The sequence below is a fragment of the Protobothrops mucrosquamatus genome, unplaced genomic scaffold (genome assembly GCF_001527695.2).
Source record: "Protobothrops mucrosquamatus isolate PMUCROS unplaced genomic scaffold, P.Mucros_1.0 scaffold2697, whole genome shotgun sequence".
NCBI lineage: Eukaryota > Metazoa > Chordata > Lepidosauria > Squamata > Viperidae > Protobothrops > Protobothrops mucrosquamatus.
The window spans coordinates 17,572-40,110 of NW_015388743.1; the positions used below are offsets into that span (position 1 = coordinate 17,572).

General features: G+C 37.7%; 1 protein-coding gene across 1 annotated transcript in view; it reads left to right on the forward strand.

Moving 5' to 3' along the window:
• The first annotated feature begins 4,820 nt into the window (after nucleotides 1-4,820).
• TOGARAM2 (TOG array regulator of axonemal microtubules 2) overlaps nucleotides 4,821-22,539 on the forward strand; it is a 50,750-nt gene continuing 33,031 nt past the window's right edge. Inside the window, exons 1-6 of the mRNA XM_015825585.1 lie at nucleotides 4,821-4,986; nucleotides 15,738-15,872; nucleotides 16,079-16,231; nucleotides 16,978-17,253; nucleotides 18,366-18,592; nucleotides 21,649-21,824. Coding sequence (XP_015681071.1) covers nucleotides 15,845-15,872; nucleotides 16,079-16,231; nucleotides 16,978-17,253; nucleotides 18,366-18,592; nucleotides 21,649-21,824 — 860 coding nt within the window. The 5' untranslated portion in view covers nucleotides 4,821-4,986; nucleotides 15,738-15,844. The remainder of the gene's footprint in view (nucleotides 4,987-15,737; nucleotides 15,873-16,078; nucleotides 16,232-16,977; nucleotides 17,254-18,365; nucleotides 18,593-21,648; nucleotides 21,825-22,539) is intronic.

Below are 22,539 nucleotides of genomic sequence, written 5' to 3' on the forward strand. Positions count from 1 at the left end.
ATCAACCATTGTGACCGGTTAAGTTCGTGCCTGAAAGTCCTGCTTCAACAAGAAGAGCCTCCCACCCATCAATGCTGCATGAGTTCCGGTTGTAAGACATCTCACCGATCTCTAAAGAACATTACCGCAAGGCTGGACAAGGGGGGTTGTGGCTGGGAGGGCCTGGGCATTGGCGGCCTCTAAAGAGGTAGCGCTACACATGGATGCTTCCATTTAATTTTATTTGGCAACAAAACAGGGCTGATATCCCATTGAGCAGGGGGTTGGACTAGATGACCTCCAAGGTCCCTTCCAACTTTATTATTATTACTACTACTACTACTATTATTATTATTATTATTATTATTATTATTATTATTATTATTATTATTATTATTATTATTATTATTATTATTATTATTATTATTAACAAGTTCTGAATATTTTTTTCAATTTCCCAGCCTGGTCCACACCCTTAATATTTCCTGGTTCTTTCTTATGCAAGTGCTAATCAGGTCCAATCTTTTAGCTAAGATCAGCTAGATGCTGCCTAGACTACCATACAGGTAGTCCTCAATTTATAACAGTTCATTTAGTGACTGTTCGAAGTTACAACAGCACTGAAAAAAGTGACTTATGATTATTTTTCACCCTCACTACCGTTGCCGCATCCCTGTGGTCATGTGATCAAAAATTCAGATGCTGACTCATAGTTATAATGGTTGCATGTCCTAGGGTCATGTGATCAGCTTCTGGAATTTTCTGACAAGCAGAAGCCAGATTCACATAACAGTCGTGTTACTAACTATTACTAACGTGTTACTAATCATTGACTGCAATGATTCACTTAAGAACTGTAGCAAGAAAGGTCATAAAACAGAAATTTTGGGCTCAATTGTGTTGTAAGTACGTCTGTATAGTTCATATTTTGTTTTATTTCATCACTGACCAAATGTCTGCAGGTACTGTACGTTCAGACAGCAGTTCATACTTTCTATTATAGCAGGGAAATATTGGTTGTGAGATTAAAATATAGGCAGAATCAAAGAAGATTAAGACTTTTTCCTTGTTAGCCCTGTAGTAAATATTAGAAATAGTATTTTTAATCTGTTATTCCAGAATGGTTCTTTCTGTCAAAAGTTTATCTCCTGCTTTGCTACATAATAAGATGGCACAGCCATTTCCCAATCTCCCTGCAGGACTCCATTTGGCTTTTGATGGTAAGTTATTGTTTTTTGTTGCTCCAGGTGTATTAAATGGGTGTGTGGTAGGAGAAATAGACTGATTGAATGAATATTCTTTCCTCCCGGTACTGTTTATTTCTTTTAATTAAGATTGAAATTCTCTGGGTGTCTGTTTCAAAGTCAGCCTTAATTGGCTTTGATTTCAAGAAGACTTGATGCATACCCATGCTCATAAGATTGCAGCCTTACTTCTCCGAAAACAGCTAAGTGGCTATAAAATGCATATCTAAAATAGCAGTAAACACTGGGAGGTTGGAGAAACCTCCCAATAACCATAAGTAACAATCTACTAAAGCAAACAAAACAATTCCTATAACCAGCAGCAAGGTAATTAAAAAGTAATCAGTGCCGCTGATCACTGAAGGCATTTTTTTTGACGGCAGGATTCTCGCTCCTCAGTCCCTCCAAGTCACTTTGAAGCTGAAGCCCAGAGAGCAGGAAAAGAAAATGGAGTTAATCTCCCTCTAGCTGAGCAATCAGAGTGTAAAAATTTATTAAATCACTACCTTGTTCCAAACTACTACAGACGGTAAAACAACAAACATCCTCTCAGTCTCCACTCTGCATGCAAAATAAATATAATAAACCACTCTCTGCCCAGTCTGGGTTTCTGTGCATTTATCTGGGCATCCGGGGAGGGAACATTTTGTATAAAGCTGTCAAAGCTCCATCCCTCTGTTACATTTGAAGCCTTTTGCTACCCATGATGGTAAAAGGTAGGCTAACAAAAAACCGTTCGACTACGGAAACGGTCATCGATATTAGTAAGTTCAACGAAACCGTCGACGTCACCTCCTTCCCTACTATGAACAGTACCCTTTAAGTCTTCACGTCTCGTATCGTGACTCCTCTTCTCGGTACAAATAACACGACTATTAACGTGACGCAACGTGACGAAATGTCTTTTCTCCCTCGGACGTGTTACTTTTCATTTTTACAACCCGGTAATCCTTTAATTCAGAGTAGAGTCGGGGCTGGACAGAAAAGCAAAATTTTTATAGAAGTTGAGGAAATCCCAGGGATCCAATTTGCTGGAAACTTTTGAGGCAGCTAATCAGGGCCTTGTCCCTGCCCCTGCTGAGGAAGCACATTCACTTGTTTGTTAAAATGGATTTGTACCTGCAAAATCAATACCCGTGGTGCTTTTTTGGTTACTTGCAGGCACGCAGAACAGCAAAACATTTGAGTTGCCAGATGCATACATTGCCAGGTGGTTTTAAACTCACTAGTTCAATATTTGTGGTAACCTTATAGAACATAACTACCACGAATAATGAGAATTGACTATGTCAGGAATAGGGTATTGATGGTTACCTTATAACAACAGCAGCAGCAACAACAACAAAAAATATTCTCACCACAAAAGCAATTGCTTAAAGAAATCCAGGTGCTTGGCAGCAACTGGTTCCTGCTGGAAGACAGGAGGGAATCGGGCATAATCTATTTTAACTTAACACTGTTTTTCTCTCTTTAGCTACAGTCCCGGGCACTGGGGGAATGTTGCAAGAATCTGCATAGAGCCAAAATAGCTCAGATCAATGCCAGTTGTATTTTAAAGTGAAATCAGCAGTGTTGCTATGTGAATCTGTAAAACCATCAAGCCACCTGGTCCCTCTTAAGGACCTACAGCAGAATACTATCAGTTGGAGCTGGGAGTGGAGAGGCAATATGAGAAAAGAATTCTTACTACTACCCATCTGAACACAGAGCTACTATGTGAGATTCCTTTCTCTTTGATTGTTAGTTCTGATATATTTCTCGGAGTAGAATTAATCAGTCTAGCAGCCAAACGCTAATGACTGACTAGGAACTAATTTTGGAGAGGCACAAATACCCACACGTGGATTTTTTGTAGGATAGTTACATTTTTTTTTCTCAAATAATATATTTGTAAGGTACAAGCTCTAAAAATAAACAACCAAATGAGGCTGGCTGGAATGAGCTTTCTTAGGGACACATTCTAGAACAATGATGCCATGACTTGTATCTCATTGCCACAAATGGAGAATCTTTGGCTTATGGCCAAAGATAAAAACTTGATAAAGTTTCCTTGCCAGGATAAAAACTTGAGACTTTTTAGCTCAGCAGATTTTCAGGCCTTTCTTGCTGCCATGCATTGGTGACTCTGATTTCTGTGGGTTGGTGAATGGGGGATGGATCTCAAAAAACGTTTCCAAGATGTTAAACAACAGCTACATGATGGAAAAGAAAAAGGACACACATGTCATTGGTTTAACAAAGTGAACCAGGAAAATGAGATGATACCAACAAACAATATACAAAGATCTAGAATAGTTATGGGTTACCAGAAAAGAAATGGGTTTGGTCTTCCAAATCCATTCCATTCCTATTCAGAAATTGCACTAGCCATAACATAATTATGTGGGAATCCAGTTAGTTGTGACTTAGTCAACAAACCAGAGTTTTTCAAAGAAATTGCTATGTAACACAATGTGCATTTTCAGTCATGGTATGGTTTCAGAGGGGAATGAAATAACTAGGTACACTTGGTCCACAGAAGAGATGACTGAAGGGACGTTTGATAGTAATCTTCAAACAGCAGAAGGGTTGTCTCATCGAAGAAAGAGTGGACTTATTATCCCAAAGGGCAGGACCAGAACCTATAGGTCAGGGGTCTTCAAACTTGGCCCTTTTATGACTTGTGGATTTCAACTCCCAGAACTCCTCAGCCAGGCACGCTGGCTGAGGAATTCTGGGAGTTGAAGTCCACAAGTCATAAAAGGGCCAAGTTTGAAGATCCCTGCTATAGGTTAAAATTACAAGTAAGTATGCTCAGGTTAGATGCAACGAGGAGCTTCCTCACTGTATGAGCTCTCAGCCAGTGAAACAGACTGTCACATAAGGTAGAGAGGTCAGTTTTGCTAGAGGTCTTCCAACAGAGGCTAGATAGACATCTGCAGAGATATACTACTGGATCCTGAACTGAGCAGGGGGATGGCTTAGGTAACTTGTACTACCTCTTCCAACTCTCTGATTCTAAATTTTTATGCAAAAGTGGTAAGCACTGATTCAATGAGGCATTGTCTTCAATCTGTCATATTATCTACTTCACAGGATTATTTGTGAGATATGTGACAAGAGAATTGCAAAACAATTTGTTCCCTCAGTAATACTCTAATCCAGTCAGTAATTGTTATCTAAAAGAAAACATGAATGAGGAAAGGCTGTGAGGTGGCAATTTTGTCTACTCAGTAAGCAGAAGGTCCCTCAGTAAGCAGAAGGTCCCCCCCCTCTCTCTCTCTCTCCCTCCCTCCCTCCCTTGAGAATTTACAGCATCTTTTCTCTACTGGGGATGTACGTTTGCTCATGTTATTAGCTCCTGGAAGCAAAGGCCCAGCGCACATAATCCCCTTTCCTATTATTGTTGAGACTTTTTCAGAGTTAAGGTGCTGCCAGGTCACTCCAGTGCTCATCGTGCAAATCCCCAGGAGAGACAGGCCAGCAAAATCTCTTCCTCACGCCACCGGCATCTCAAGACTCCTTAGAAAACATGGTTGCTATGCAGCCTTGTTTGTTCACGGTAGGTGACACTGTTTGCTGGTCTGCATGTGTAACCTGCAAGTGCAAGCTTATTAGCCTAGTGCTGAAGAGGGTTGGCCTTGAAGGGATACCCACAGCTTTTGAAAGCTGCCGAGGAAGGACAAAATTATTAAGGGGAAAGGAAAGCAGTTGTACCCACCTTCTGAGGCTCTGCCACAGACAGCACATTTGTTCAGGATCCTGACATAAAAGACTAGAGCAGGTGAGTGACAAGAACTGCCTTCACTGCTATTTGAGGGATCAGCCCTTTCCTCTAAGGCTGTTTACTCTGCCACAAGCACACAGCCTGTAGAACTTGTCATGCAGCCCTTAAGCTATTTTGCATATATTTTTTAATTAAGGGATAAATGCTGTTCCAGATCTGGTACAAGGCTTCCCAGGTGGAGAGGCTATACAAACCCTTCAAAGAGAGGAGTAGCTGTTTCTGGAAAACTCAAAAAAAAGGCCATCCAGGAGATCCTTGTAAGGAGTGCTATAAGAGTGTAGTGTAAGAGTGAAGCTGAGGAGGATATGATGAGTTCTTACTTCTGGTGGCCGATGAAATATCTAGAAATTTGCAATGGCCTCTGTGAAAATTAGTGACAATACAGTAGATCATGGGGCAGAAAAATGATCTCAGAGTAATTTACCAACCAGCCAATCATTTTATCTTTTTGTAAATCGCATAAATTGTGAGGTGGAATATTGGAGGGAAAAATCATCAGGTGGAAATGTGCACATATGGGCTCGTCCACTGTGGTTGAGGGTTATGGAAGCTGAAGTCCCCCTAACCGTCCCAAAACAGACTTACAGCATCTGGGATTAGTGGCTTACCCCAGTGGAACTGTCATTTAATAATCATAAGTTATATTAGGCAGTGTTTGTTTGTTCTTGTCTTGATGTAATGCACAAATTTACCAACAGTGGGTTAATATTATGTATGAGTTACTCTGGTGTGTTCAATAAACCAAATCTGTTTAAATATAGCCAATTGCTTTTATCAAATGTGTGAAAAGTTGAAGCCCAGCAACTCTCTGGAAAGCTAGTTCCTGAAGATACTTTGCATTATGGATGGTTTATGGCATTTTTTTCTGGAAAAGGATAGAATAGAGGAGTCTCCAGCCCATGGTACCAAAATTCCTAATAAAAAAAGTAGATTGACTCAAATTCCTTTCTATTAGAGTTCAAGCAATCTAAAATTTAAACAAACAAGGGTAATTTAAGTTGTATGGCTTTGAAATATGAAGCTCTACCAAAAACCTCATAAGCTTCCTATTGGTTTTTAGAAATTTGAATAATGTTTTGATGGCTGTGTTACTATTATTAGTTATTATAATTTTGCAATTTCTATACTCCAATAATATGGATTAATGTTTTTTGTTTTTTTTTACTGAGGAGTTTGAGAAACTTGGCAGAGATGCCATTCATCTGATGTTGTTTGTTGCACTTTGGCGATGTAAACACATGATGTTTTCTGCTTCTTCAAAAGTCTTATTGTGTCTAAGCCTGGGAATAATTTCTCTGAATTTCTCTCTAATCCCACCATTCATATATCCTTCAAGTTTTTCCTCTGTCTCTTGGTTTCCATACTTTACTGCAGCATTTGTCAACTTTAGCAACCTTAAGATGTGAGGACTTCAACTTCCAGAATTTCCCAGCCAACTGACTGGCTGGGAATTTTTGGAATTGAATTCCACATATCTTAAAGTTGCCAAAGTTGAGAAATACTGCCTTATTGTACCTGGTGCCTTGAGGAATTCTAAGCATTTGAAGGAACTCCAGATTCTTCTGCTTCCCATCCATCTCTACTTCCTGTGCTATTTCACTCTCTTGAATTATAGAGTCCAGGTTTCTCTGGAAATCCCTGTTGTTTCAGTGATGCATAAGTATAACAAATTAACTGAATGAAGGCTGAATAGTGAAGTATTATCCTGTGCATCTGTGCATCTTGCAGCCTCCCTAGTAAAGATAGTAAATCCCAGGCTTTCTTTGGAGGACCTGATTTGACCCATAGACACAGGCTGCAATGTCTGTGAGGGAATGCTTGCTCTTTCCTTCTGGAAATTCCTGATAAAGTTTTTAAATTTCTGGCCATTCTCCTGCCATTGACAAGAAATATGAGCTTTTCAGCTCCCCATGGGGTATGAAGCAGACGCTCCCTCAGCACATTATTAGAGATGTTTGCTGGTACGCTTTCTCCCTCTGGATTATTGCCTTGCTGCTTGCTACTTACTGCAATACAGTGTGCCTCAGTATTGATGCTAGAAACTGCTTGGGAAGCTGGAGAGAGGAAGACGACAACTTTTTTTGGTTTAGAATCTCTTGTCCCCTAAGTACAAAAAGTAAAAAAAAAGAAGCAGAAGTGGGCAAAAAAGTGAAACAGCCCTAAGGCTCCTTCTCTTTGATGGTAAGGGGGAGCAACAAAATATTCGAGCAATTTAAGATTGACAAATTTTTACTACTATTATTACTCAACTAACTAGTCTATCTTTAATGAATAATGTTGAGTCTGCTTAGCTGTTTCTGAGCAGTTGGCCACTCTGGAATAATCTCTTCTGGTTTCATGAAATGTGTGAAAATCAGAAGTTATAGACTTGAGAGATGTTCAAATTATTCTTGGCTCACCCACATAGTCATGCTTCCCTGATAAAAGACCAACTAAAAACTTCTCAGGCAATTTTTTTTTCTTTCTTTCTTGTAGTCTAGTTAAACCCAAGTGACAGGTCTGTGCTTTAGAGTTTGGCTATACATATTTTAGAGTTATTAGAACACAATCATTCAATAATTCTTCCAGGATGCCTGAACTGACTGTGTCAAGTCTTACTTCTGAATTGTAAAGCAGAACTATTGATCCATAATCTTGGCTCTTGTATTCCTTTGATCCAAAAGTTGCATTATTACTTCTGTCTGCCACATTTATATGTTATGACAAGAAATTGGAACAGGTTTTCTCTGTCCTCATTATGGAAAAATAACTAACATACTGTAAATCTAAAATAAATAAAAAGATTTCTGATTCTTTACCATTTTAATCTAAATCTCTATGTTAAGAAATATTGAAAAAAAACTTTCTTTGGATGTCATTTGGATTAGTCCTAATATATGTATATTACTTGGCATGGATTTCATTTTTTCTTCTTTTTAATGTAAAACATACCTATATATTCATTTAGCATAATGTATTTGGCTTTTGTTAGTTAATGGAAGGAGCAAAGAATAATGCATCTTGCCTTTAGCTCTTACAAAGACTGCTCTTATGTCCTTGTCCCTCTGAATGCTACCAGTAGCTCTACCTGTTGGAACTTGACTTTCTTATAACATTAGAAGCATACAGTTTGCATTTTAAGAAAGCCAAGATCAGTAGGCTGCTTCTTAGAATCATAGACTCTTATTTTTCCGGAACACATACTGTCTCAAAATGCTCAACTGTTTCTTTCTGCCTCTCTCTTGACCGTTCTATCTCCTTATCTTTCCTTTTTACATGTACACCTTGTTCCTTCCCTTTAGATTAAAAACAAGTTTTACATTCCAATGTGTTATGTCTTATTCCTAAAGCAGTCACTCTGCTTGATAAATAGAATGGCTATACTGATTAGTGTGAATTGGCCAACGTTCTGGCTAGTATTATGCTTATTTAATATTTGTTCTAGCAGCAGCATTACGCAAGATATGAGTAGGACTTAACCAGCTGGAAAGGTATGTAGTTTTATTTCAGTCACCTTTTTCTTATCTTTTCAGTGAATTCACAGCTATTACAGATGGTTCATATCTACAGAGCAAAGTTAGTAGCCAGATGGTCTCTTTATCCATTAAGCAGCAAGCAGCTGTCTCCCTATTATTAGCTTGGATTATAGTCACTAGGTCCAAAACTGAAATCTTATTCTCCTATGTACAATGCAAGAACATTCAGTATAAAATAATTAGGAAAGATTAAATGTTGAAATAAGAGATCCTGCCACAGTTTTCATTGTTAGTGAAATATATATTTTAGGTGAACTCTTATTAGCCCATTGCAGAAATTATTTAATGAACATGAATCTATGAGGCATAGAAAGTGAAGTTTCAGCTTGTGGAGTCATGCAGAAACTAATAGGTAGGAAAGTCAAATCATGAAGGTAACATACAAATGGCCCAGTTTTTGTAATTAGGTGGCAACTCAATTTTTGCCCATTCTTCCAAGTCCACTCTTTGGACTAGAGAGGCAACTGAAAACCTCTCAGAGAAGTGACGTATTAAAGCATGCTGTGGTTCCTCAAGTAAATGGTGGGCTGAATGCCAGCAGACAAAATGATCGAATCAGGTTCAGGAGCTTTTTGTGTTGACCTTGATTGTACAGTTTAGCTAAGAACAAAAAGTTCTTTACTCATGCACATACCAAAATGCAAAGCACTAAGAGCTCACTGCTTTCAGAGTTTCAATGGTAAATTCAAGTATGAAAATTTAAAATATGAGCCAGACTTAAAATGTAAATATTTCTTCACATTTTTGACATTAATTGCCAATTCTCTCCCATTTTCTCTGCTCAAAATCTATAATTATTTTGTGCTGGTTTTAATTGCTTTAGAACTATTTGGCACCCAGGGTCACTTGGTTGAGATGGATCACAATAGAAATTAAATCAATAAACTATAATATAATATGTAACTGTATCTAACCTGCACTTGAACTACTAAAAGTTGCCTACTTACTGGCATGTCTGGCTCAGCTTTGAGGAAATATATTAAATACATATCCGATACAATGAGAGTCGCTTTAAAAAAACCAGAAAGAGAATAGAGAGACCTGATATTTAGCATATGATGAGCCTGTATTTGTGGTGGACATACCTGTATATCATCAGTAAATACTAAAATAATAAGAAAGAACGTATATGTTTGAACCAGTCCTTTTTCTCACGAAGAACAAATGCCCCAACTCATAGACTGATTTAATGTTGAAATGAGCAGGGAGAGGAATTGGAAGCTGTTCCCATCATGAGCGTCTTCATGACAAGATTCTGATCTAAAAGTCATTGAAGTGAAAAGAAGCATGTCATTGACTGCACGGTCCCTAAGAAGAATGAATGAGAATATACTCTCTGTCCTTGCGTCTTTGTTTAACTGTGAAAGCTTGTTGCACAATCCATCAGCCACCTTTCAGAAATCCGTGCATCTTGGCCACAGCTCTAATGGAGACAGTCACAATATGTACTCTGAAAACATTGGGCAAGGTGTTTAAATAATTTGCCATGACCTAAAGTTGCCACTCCATAGACGTGTCAAATTACAGCGAGAGTTGGATTCAAAAACCACTCAGTCTCTCCCCTCCCTTATTCAAATTCATGCCTCTGCTTATAATCAGTCTCAAGAATAGTTACCCTGTGGTTAACTTGCTTGATGCAACGTCTTAAGGTAGCTATCCTTTTAAAGAATCATTTCCTCTGGGAGCTCAAGAATTAAGAACATAAAATAGGTTACAATTTCCTTTATGGGAAAGTTTTTAATAAGTAACATTACTGAATTCTACTGTACTTCAATGCTAGGTATAAGGTTTTAGATATAATGGATTTTTGTGGCTGAGTTTGCATTTTTAATAATTCTATGCTTTGGATTTTATTTAAAAGAATGGTATTTCAAAAGGTAGTTGCAAGTATACACAACCTGAAAACAGGATTGTGTTGAGTAACTTTGCTCCCAATGTTGGATGTGCTATGTTTATTCTCTTGTTCAGCCTGCTCCTGGTAGTTCTGTACGTCACAAGGGTCTTACTATCAAGAGATACTATATTTCAATTTCACTAAAATCTTTTCTTCTACATTGTAAATTATTTTAAATCAGTTCTGGGCTCTTTTGCTTCCAAAGATATATCTTTTCCTTTTTCTGGGTGAGGGTCATTCAGGAATGTCTCTTTTCTCTTTGTGTTGTTTTCTCCAGGCTGAACATACCATATATACTCATGAATAAGTCAAGAATTATAAGTGCCAAAATATACCCAAAAGATTGGGTTTGGCTTATTGATGGATGGGCTTATCTGCAAGTATGTATGGTGATTCTTTTCAAAAGTATCCTTATATCCTGTACATACTTGTATATAAATCCATCTGTGGATAAGATGACCCATGAAAAGATAGATAATTCATGAATTACTTATGTGAAAATTAAACATGAAAAATTCAAGGTTTGCCTTATCTGAGGATGGGCTTATATGTGAGGGTAGATATTGTGTAGATTTAATTCTTACCTTCTCTTAACCATATTTACTACTTTTTGGTGAACCCAGTGTCAAGCTCTGGGAAAATCAAGAGATTCAGGCAGCTCAAATGAGCATAATTATTTATTGCAAGCTTAAGCTCAAGCTCTCTACAAGAATCTGACTAACCAATGGTCAAAGGAAATGAGTGGGAGATAAGCGGCATTCAAGGTGGATGGACTTAGATGTCTTGCAGGCACACAGGAACTTATGATGTATGATGTATTTGACCCTTCCCTTGGGCTCAGCCTGGTCATCTCCTGCATCCAATTTCCAACATGAACATCTTTTGTACTTTTGTACTTTTCTGTGCCACTTGGATCTTTACATTAACATTTAATCAATCAATCAATCAAAAAGCATGCCTCAAAGCACATGTGTTAGTTCCAGAATTACCTTTACTTTTGAGAATGCCACTGATCCCTAAAAAAGCCTCATAACCTTCTTTAAAGAATAAAAAAGAGCAAGCCATTTACAGATGAATGATTTGCTTGGAAGTGTAACCACTATCCTTAAGACCAGGGGTCCTCAACCTGGGCCACTTTAAGACTTGTGGACTTCAACTCCCAGAATTCCTCAGCCAGCTTTGCTGGCTGAGGAATTCTGGGAGTTGAAGTCCACAAGTCTTAAAGTGGCCCAGGTTGAGAACCCCTGCTTAAGACTAAGAAGAGATATGGGAACTTTGATTATTTAGAAACTTTTCATTGCAGAAGTTTCCCTTATAAAATGTGCAGGGTTTTTTTTTGGCATGAAACATTCAATTTGTCTTGGCATTTGACACTATCTTATTTAATCATTCATTTGATCAAATTTAGTGATTCACAGAGTAGAGTGCCAAAGAGAAGAAATCTTCCATAGGGAAGATGCCTAAGCAATGGCTGTCAGGTTATAGCATGATAAGTGGAGAAATAAATTATATCCAAATTCATAGTTAATTGGCTGATTTCATGTTGAGACATTCATAGAAGCACTCTCAATATTTCATTTTTATTGGATGAGTAAATCAATATTTCTTATTCTATCCCAGGTTCATATTCTATTGTCATGGTTTAAGCAAGCATGAAGTACTCAATTTGTCTTTCCAGATTTTGTGTTCACAAACCAATCTCCTTGCAGTGATTGATCAGGTTAATTCCTTGTGGAAATGTCTCTTCTTTTTACTGTGGAATTAAGATATTTGTTATAATAAACAAGCTTGTCCATCACTGAAATATACACAGGCTCTTTCCATACTGTATACTCTAATATCCAAAGAATTTAGTCTCTTTAAACAAATGACTGCTGCATGTGGGCCACTTTCAGAGGGGACATTTGGCATTGATTCTAAATCACCACATGATACTTTTGCCATGTGTTTGTTTTGGGTTCCCCAAGGTTCTTCCACCCATCTATGTTCATGCCTTTTTTATGAAGCAGAAGAGTCATACAATTACAAATAAACATGAGTTAATTTAAGTTGCATTCAAGTCAATTCAGTACTGATTATTGATGATTCCTTGGGCCTTTAATGATGTTGCTTTCCTGCCAATTGCCAATTAATTTGGTGGCAATTTTTAGTGGGTCCTCTGTGTTAGCAATTTCATAACCTGAATGCAAATCTGGGGCTCAGATCAGGCAAACCTGTTGTAGTAAATCTGACTTAATAATAAATGTAATCTTGTCACAAATCAATCACTTTCTTGCTGCTCTTATATGTTCTTAAAGAAAGCATGATTTATATCTGAATCCTTAGATAGAGTGAACTGTTTTCTTTAAGTGAAAAATGCTGGACAATGGTGGCGATAGCTCCCAGGTGGCACCCTCATTTTGAGGACAGAACCATGTATTTTTCAGGCAATTTGTCTAATATTCCCCAAGTGATTTTGCTGTCCTCAGTTGCAAAAAGGTGTTCTCTCAAGACAAGAGTCAGTAATAAAATTCAACTACTTATCTGTAGGATGAATGGTAAAAGTATCTTGTTGTTTGCTTCAGACAGAAAAATGTCTCGGAGCAGTCTTGGTGAATGCAATTTTGTGTATTAATAAATTTCATAGATCATGCTTTGCCTTACTACCTACTTTCAATTTGACAGATAAATATAGCAATAAATAAGAGGAACACCCATGGGATCACTGGTTTCAGGACTCATAGCAGAGACCATAATACAGCATGTAGAAACTGAAGCAATCCCACATGTACAATCAAAGGTATGGATCGATATGATGAAACAAAAATAGGAATAACTAAAGGTAAAGACACCTGAAACAAACAACATCATTTTGAAAGGAATAAAATTCACAAGAGAAGAAGAAAGCAATATATTGACCTTCCTGGATATCTTTATCAACAGACGTAATGGCTGTTTAATAAAGTTTATTGTAAAACCACCCACACTAACCAAGTGGTCCATTATCAAAGTCACAACCCAACTTCCCACAAAAGAGGCTGTCTAAGAACACTTTTTAGATGAGCACAAGCCCACAACAGCAACCCTGAACATCAGAAAAAGGACATAGATCATCTCTACAACATCTTCCAACAAAATGGATACCCATGCAACTTTATCCAAAAGTACCTAACCACTCAACCCACTACAACATAACTCACACAAGCTATGAAAAAGGACAACACTCCCATACATCAAAAACATCTCAGAAACAACCAACAGACTATTACAACTATCACCATAGTACACAAACCAACTAAAGCTCTCCAAAACATCTTAAGTAAACCAAAAGACCCAGTAACCATTAAAAAAAATCTAGGAGTCCTCTACAGTTTACAGTATAAGGATTGTAATAGCCACTATGTAGGACAGATAAAAGACTAGCAGAGTGCATCCATGAACATCAACTAGCAGCCAAGAGACATCATGAAAACTCCTTAATTGTATAGTATGGGGACAGACTTGACCATAGTTTCAACTGAGCATCCTACACCAAGTTAAGTCCCAAATGCTAGAAAATTCCTGGAAACCTGGTATACATACAAAGAAGCCAGCAACAGGCATGTAAAGATAAGCACATCCTATTCAAGTGAGATAATCAAAAAGCTAGAAAAGGAAACAAAAAACCAAAACATCTCTTCATCAGCAATCAATATTCAGATAAGCAGAGATAAACACCAGGATTAATATCAGACCAACGATCAAGCAGTAAACAATACTCCAATCAAGGAACAACCAACTCAGAGAAACAAACAATAAACAACCTAATCAAGGAACTATCATACAGTACCAAGAACATTCCTACCAAAACCACTTTTATATAAACAAAGAGCAAAGCCCACGCGAGCATTGATGGGTAACTAGTTGGTACCTAGTTGGGTAATGAAATGTCTGCAAGAAAATAATCAAGCTCAAAGAGGACCCCACAAATTTGATTTTTCTGATACTGGACATAGATTGACCTGATTTGCATCTCCAACAGAAATGTGATAATTGTGACCTAGTGATCTTGTGGACTTTGCATTTCTGTGAAATTCTTAATGCAATGGTTCTTGATTGAAAACTTTGTAAGAAGGTGTATTAAAGTTATATTTATTTGCAGATTTTATATCCCTTATGTCAACAACTGTAAACATTGTATTCAGTTAAAAATAAATATGAAGCATAATTACACAAAATAATAGACTATTAAGCATAAAATCATTTAAAATATGGAAAGAAAAGAAAAAAACTGGATTCATACATTAGTCTTTAGCAAAGTAGATAAGAGATATGGTGTCTCCTGAATGACAAGGAGGAAGAGCCACTGCAGAAAAAGCCTATTTGTCTTTAAGAGTCAGATGTTGATCTTGGTGACCATCTGATTTTATGGGAAGGAAAGGCATCTGTAGTTTCTTATGGTTCCAGATTTCATCAGGCGGAATAGGCCACAAGCAAAAACTTTTGACTCAATTACTAATAGCCATCATCTAAAACTAATAATACAGTATCTACTGGTATCCCATTCAACAAATTGACTCTTATATTCTGCTCAGCTGCAACCTCAGGCAAAGAGCAAAGGTGGCTCCACAAGAGCACTAGAGCACACAAGAGTAATCCAACATCTAATGTGAGGTTACCAGTGCATGTACTGTTGTAGCTAGAAAAAAACTATTCTTTTTGTCATATCTGCTATACAGTACCAATTGAAGATGCTATTTTCCTCTTAGTCCTTTATGAACATTTATGAATTTAGGAGCACCACAAAGTATAAATCTGCTGTTTTCGAGGTGTTACATACTCCACCATTATCAGACTTCTCAGTCAAGAACAGGCAAACTTCCTAGTTGTCATCCCTGAGAAGTTTCTGATTTATCAGGTTCCACAAGGCAACATAAAATGTCTTCATTGCAAACAACCCGTCCGACTTTCAGTTTCACATCCACATCTACTTACCACAGAATTCCATACCCTGCCATCTTGGAGAACTGTTGTCATCTAGACTAAAGGCTAACTTCCTATCCTGTATTTGCAACTTGATTAATAACTCATACGACTATTTCACTCAATATGGCAATTGCATGATTTTTAAATAGATTATTTTTGTGTAGGATTTTTAAAATGTATGAAGCAGTTCTCAGTTCTTTATTCTACTTATTTAGCTGTCATAAATTTATGCACTATTTCCTATTAAAATGTTTAATGGTGGCAACAGTTTATGGCTAAATCAAAATAATTGATAGTAACAATTGTGTATTTAAAAAATGTTTCTGGCAGGTGAGAATGTATAGTCATAAAGATTATGCCATACATTGTGATGTTTATACTGTCCCTTCATGCAGAAACTGAGATATTCTGGGAAAGAAGTAACAGCAGTTCTGGGTCCAGAAAAATGGAGTAGAAGTTGCAACTCCTTAGCTGTGCAGGTATCTCAGGCTCTTTGAGGCGCATGGCAACACATGATGATTTTATGGCAGGTAAAGACCTTCCTTCCTTCTTTCGCTTTTTTTTGTTGCAAATTCTCAGAATTGAAGTCTGCTTACACACTGAGTTTCCCTGATCCCTCCCTGAAAATTCTGTCCTGAGTGGAGCCAACCTGAGGCAAAACAAGGGATATGCAAGACTTGAAGGATTAGCAAATGATTGTTCTCCTTCTATTATTCATTTTTATTTTATTTTATAGGAAAGTACCAAGCTCAGGTTGCAATATATTGTGGCAGCATTCCCAAACTAAAATCTGGATGCAAGTCATCTAGAGGAGGAAGCATTGATTCTACTTTGCAGCTCCATGGAAATGGATGGATGACAACACATGAGGGCGAGGACCCTACCCTGGGTATGATTGGCAGCCTAGATATGGGTGTGGTTGTGACCCCAATAAATAGACTTAATGAGAAGCTGATTTTCTCTAATATCCAGCAGAGCTGTGTCTATGTTCACACACACATTTCAGTGACTTTTATGTACACACAGATCTCTAAGGTGTTGCAGCTTGAGCAATAATCTTGGGATTAGCTGAAGCCATAAAATAGCTATTATCAATATAGTATGGGTGAAATATTATGGAAACTTGCAAGTATTGAGACAATTTGAAAGAATATATTAGACTGGGAAGAGAAGCAGAACTAGTCAGCCTTTCAGTAGTGATGTAGCAAATTTAAGTCTATCTCATGGAAAACCTATCCAAAGCAGTTCAACAATATACTGCATAATGCTGATCTGCTCTCAAACCAGGAACATATTACAAACACAATCGGAATTTTATACAAAGATATTGGCATCATGATATTGCTGTGTTGATTTTTAGATAGTGTACATTCTATGCTATTCAATAGTCTTTCAAATTCTAAGGCCTTTCAATAGCTATTTTCCCCCCATCCCTGCACAATAAGCTAAATCTTTCAGAACATTACATTACTGTATACAGAATTTTGCAGAAGAGAAGACACATCTTACATTGCATCTGTCTGGCTGACTATCCTTGTATCTGAGGTTCTTAATCAACCCCCTGACTTCCTAGTTCTCTGCAGAAGTAAATTTCAGACTGAGTAACCAAGCTGCTCTGCTTAAATTATTCCACAGCATCTCTTCATTCAGTTTTAAAAAAACAATCATGTTTATGGGGAAGCAAAGGAGAACCTCCAGATGTTTCTTCTCTGGAGAGCTGTGACAGTAGACATGGCCTTCAGAAGAATACAGACAGTACAGTCATGAATGGCTCTTCACAGATACCTAATGCCCAGCCAAAGTACAGTCTCAGTGAATTGGAGATAAATAGTGCAGCCATGGAGACTGCTCAAATTAAGGATAAGCTCAAAAAAAGAAGAATGTCAGAAGGCCTACTGGCATCAAAAAAAGGTAGGATGAGTTCTGGTAAGAATACATTTATCTGTAACCTTTATATACAATTGCTATAAATCAAGTATAGCTTTCAGCCTTGTTTGGGTAAGTTGTCATTATTCTAATTTTATGACTGGAGGCTGAGCCAGAATAAGTACCCAGTGAAACCATAATTCTTGAATTATTGGCTCCGTGGTCTAAAGCTCAGTTGAGCTACATTATTAGAGAGAAGAATTACAGAGTTATTAAAATCTGCCATTAGTACATACAATCATCAATCAATCTAGCAACACATACCTGCAAGGCAATTGGACCAAAATGATAATGTATTTATTTAAAGTTAAAAGAACTGTGCTGGATAACATCTAGTCTAGTGTAAGTTTCTTCTCCAATACTCTAGCAGGTGATGCCATAAACATACTGACTTTGTTATGCTGGTCTATGATGGCAACAAAGATTTGATTTGATTTACTGACCTCAATAAGAAAGCAACTGAGAGCCATTTTGCACACCAACTATTTTCAAATCAACCTGAAGGCTTCTTAAAGTGAAATGAAATTAACGCTTGCCAAATCAATGAAATAGGTAGAATTACCAATTTGGGCTCTTTGTTGCATGTTACCTGTGTGCCCAGCCTTGTGTGAGTTTGTTGTATACACCTGATGCTGTGTTGTTGTGTTCATTTTTTTTAAAGGCCCAGTTTACTGGATCCTTTTTCACTATTTTAGGTATAGCATGCCATTAGATCTTTTGCCTTTGAATTAATTGTGAAAGGTAATGATCTTTCTTTCCATATGTCAGTTAGGAGGAAGGCCCAGTTGCTACTTACTCAGAAACAGGATATAGCTGTTTCTTGGATTCATTTATGGAAGCTGATGATTATCATAGGGGTTGGATTAACCTGGTACTTTGACCTCTGCATACATAGAGACAACTGCAGGATAAGAATGCATCATACCTTTATTCAGGGCATTTCCTGGTGTTGAAAATAACCCACTATAGGACAAAACTCATCTGGAAAACAAGTGATAATTTGTTATGCAATCAGTTTGGTGCTGCTGAGGGACACTTCCTTGAAATTCGACATTAGCCTGCAAATATTTCCATGTTTTTATCTTTTGTACTTGCAGGCTTGCTGGACAAAGCTGTTCCCAAGGGACCTGCCCTGAAACCAGCCATTTCCAGATCTGCTTCTCAAAGACTGCTGGTCACTCCCAAGCCCATGCCTCCTATTCAGAGCATACCAAACACCCCAGAGACCAACAGAGCTGAAGAAACAGAGCCACAAGTTAGGGAGAATGGTTCAGGCTCTTTACAGGCTGAAGGAGCTAATCCAGAATTAACATCCACCCAGCAGGTATAAAATATATGTTGCCCCTGCTTAAGAAATGGAAGCTCAAGCAGGGGGTTGGATTAGAAGACTTTCAAGGTCTGTTCCAACAACTCTGTTATTCTGTTTTTAGAATAACTTGCTTTACTTTATACATCTGCTATTAAAAACGAGGATTTGAATGTGTGGGTTACATAAATTCAAGTTGCATTGTTCTGGAAATAGAAGAGATGTATTTTCAAGTAAAAAATGAGCAGGTTCTAGTGAGATCTAAGATTAGGAAAAATTTAATTGTAGAATCACAGAAGGGGCAGTTAGACCACTGATTTGAAACCGCTTTTTAAAAAGGAAGCTTACCATCTCTCCCAGTAGTTGCATCCACAAATAAACTGCTCTTACTTTTAGGAAGGCTGATTATTTTACCTAACACTGAACTAGTCTTGCTTCATGTAATGGAAATCCATTATTCTTCAAAGCTAGCAGCCTCCTCAGCCCCTAAACTCTTCATTAGGACCGTCCTTTGACCTTCTGATTACCGAAGCCAAGCGGTCTTTGCTTAACTCCACTTCCTTCATTTAGCATTAAATCCTTGTAGACTATGGTTAGTAGTAGTGTTATGGTTCTTTCTTTCTTTTTGCTCTATATTATCAGAATGACCTCTTGTTAATACGAAACAATGAAAGACCTTAATAGACCACTGAGGATTGGCTTATAGATTGAGAGCATGCAGTATAGAAACAGACAAAATAAACTTTTACATCTAAGGATTGTTGATTCCCCTTGCAAATTATTGTTTCCAGAGAAGGCGCAGCTCAACTTTGCCCTACAATTCCCATCATTCCCAGCCTGCTAAGTCATTGGGAGGTGGACACCAGGTTCAGGAGCTTGATGCAGCCATTGGGAATATTAGAGAAATATTCCTCGGGACTTTTGGGTTGGCAGTTTTCCAACAGATTCCCCCCCCCCCCTTGTTCTCTTGCTTTGGTATCATTAGAAGACGTTAAACCAGCTTAGAGAATCAGCAAAGTGAGATGAACTGCATTATAAATTCATTCCTGATGCTGCAATAATTGCTGAAGAAGACTATATATTTCATATAGCATAGTCAGTGCAATATGAAGTTCTTCTAAAATTAAGAACTTGTAGTAACTTAGATATGACAATTATTAAACGGCATTTGGAGAGGACCAAGGATCCTGTGATTGCGTCTTATCATTTAGGCTGACAAGTTGATGAGAGCCAGCAGGAGGAGCACTAATGCAAAAAAGTAATAGGCTTCTCTTCTGAAAAACAGACTTTGGTGGAAGGTCAAAAGAGTTGCAAAATTGGCTAGAACTCACTCAAAGCTACCTGGCAGGAATAATAAATGTATTCCAGTAAAGTTTTTAAAAATAAGAATTTAAAAGGAGTCAAGAGCTGAAACTCTGAGGGAAAAAAAGAAGACAGGAAAAACAAGTAGAGGGAGCTTTTATTCCACAGCTAATGTTAATAGAGTGAAAAGTTAGAAAACAAGGAAATACTTTAGCTTTCATGCGATATGGATTTTTTTTTTCTTCCATCTTTCTGCTTCCTGAAGATTTCTGTGCAACTGAAAAATGTATGTTCTGCATAAACAGAGATTAGGTTTTTTGACCCTTTGAAGTTGAGCTTAAGTCCTGCTCGCTTTCTGAACACATTCCTGTAGTTTTCTTGGCAATAGTACAGACGTGGTTTGCCAGTGCCTTAATTTGGAATATTTTTTTTTCCAGTGTAACCTACAGCTCTGATGGCCTCCCATTCAAGTGTTCAAGCCTCTCAGACCTGACTCTACATAGCTTTTCAACTTGACAATGTTGGCCAATGTTGGCCAATTGCTACCTCCTGAAGCAGAGCCTGGTTTAGCTGGGGTTGAGAGGCATCTTATTTTCTCTTTGATTTATTTGTTGTTGTTTTTTTTAGAAAGAATAGTCCAATTATCCTGGCATTTTCTTTTTCATTGCACCACCTTCTAGGGGCAAAGAGCTATTATATTGTAAAGGAGAACATAATATGATCTCTGATTTGCATTGTGGAGTAGTATACCTACATGATTTTTCTGAATAGTCTCATTGACTCTTAGCTCTGCCAATATAGATTAGTGTTTTAAAGGAGAATTATTCAGTTTTTGGTACCTCTGCCTGAAAACACATTCCTACCAAACAGGTCAAAATAAAATTGCAAGAACTTCTGCTTATGTGGTACTGACAAGTGAGGTGTCAAATCACTTGCTGGTTCTTGCATTAAGAATATCCTTTGTCTATCAAAATAACTTGGCTAGTTGAAGCTTGTTTGACAAGGTGAAGCCCTTGAGAAGGTTTGACTCAGACACAAGAAAGCTTAAGGCAGCAGAGAGCTTCAAGTGGGATTGGAAGCAGAGCTCTGGGACAGTCCCCAAGCAGATCCCTCACTTTCTACAGCCGAGTGAAATAAGTGCAGAAACTTTCCCGAAGCCTCTCCATCTAATTAGAATTATTGCTGAAATTTCTTCTTTTTTTCTGATTTTTTTTCTTTTTAAATCATTTATAGTATAAAATACAAAAACAAATAATAGGAATAACAGAGAAGAGAAAAGGGAAGGGAAGAGTATAGAAAAGAAGGGAAAAAGAAAGAAAAGGCATTGACTTCTGAGTCCCTTTGGTGCAGTAAAATAAGACAGTAACATCAAGCCTCAACTTTTTACTTTTACAAGTAAACTAGCTATTTCTATATCAACAAATCTATTTAATCGGTAAAACCCAAATTCAAAGTTTCATTTTCTTTCCACCTCAAGCACAAAGTCCAGAAGTGGTTTCCAAGTAGAAACAAAAGTAGTTATGTTTTTTTTTCTTTTATTAAAGTAGTGAATTTAGCCATCTCTGCTAACTCCATCAAATTTTGCAGCTATTCGTCCATTGTGAGAATTGAAGTGTCCTTCCATTTTTGTGCATAAAGCAATCATGCTGCCGTCAACAAACCGGTAGATGCAAATGGGAAGAGGCGGTCTTTGAAATAACCTGGTTCTCATGCTCCTGTGACATTCAGCAGAGTTTTAAAGTTATTTTTTTCCTTCCCATCCATCCCTATAGATTGCACATGGTCATGATGAGAATCCAAAAAAATCTTTAGGTGCTGCCTTGATCCCACCCATCCCCAAGTTAGGAAAGGCATATGAAGAAAATTCTCAGAACGTTGCAGAATGCTTTTCAAGCTTGCCACAGGCAGAATGTGTCCCACTTGCTATAGCTGAGTGTCCCAAAACAAGGTAAGCCTTTTCTGCTGTTCTTGTGCCTTTCTTTCAAAGTCACATCTAAAAAGCCTCATTAGTTGATTTTAAGACAACCTTCCAGATACGCTGGCATTGCAATTTCCAGCAATGTTTTGGTATACTTGCTGGGAATCCTGGGAGTTATGGTTCCCATACATCTGGATCATGCTGATGTTATATTGGAGAACAGTTCTACAGCAGATTACAAATTGTCCTCTGTAAACTTTCTCAATTTCAATAAACAATAGACCATTTTAAATCTCACTCATTCAAATAGAAACATGAGTCACACTGCAGTGCTGCATAAGTAAGTAAATTTCTTAGATTCTGAATAATAAAAAAAGAATTTGGCTGAATGAGACCAAAATCTTTTTAGTTCTTAAAGTGGAAACTAAATGCCTCTACAAATCCCACAAGACTGATGTCCTCTCTTGTTCTTGCTTGTGGCAGCTTGTGATGAGGGATTTGATGCTTATGGCATTGTATAATAACTGAACAACTGGTTGGGAAATTCTTGGTTCAAATCTCTGTTTTGCTTGTGTTTGCAAGCTAATGAGTTAGCCATTTGATTGTCTTGATTAGCTTACTCTCTTGGCCCCCTCCGTACACTCCCTGCAAATTGCGAGTTACAACAAGTTGAAACTAAGTGCTATAGCATAACAAGTCTAAGTGCTATAGCAATAGAATAGCACTTAGACTTATATACCACTTT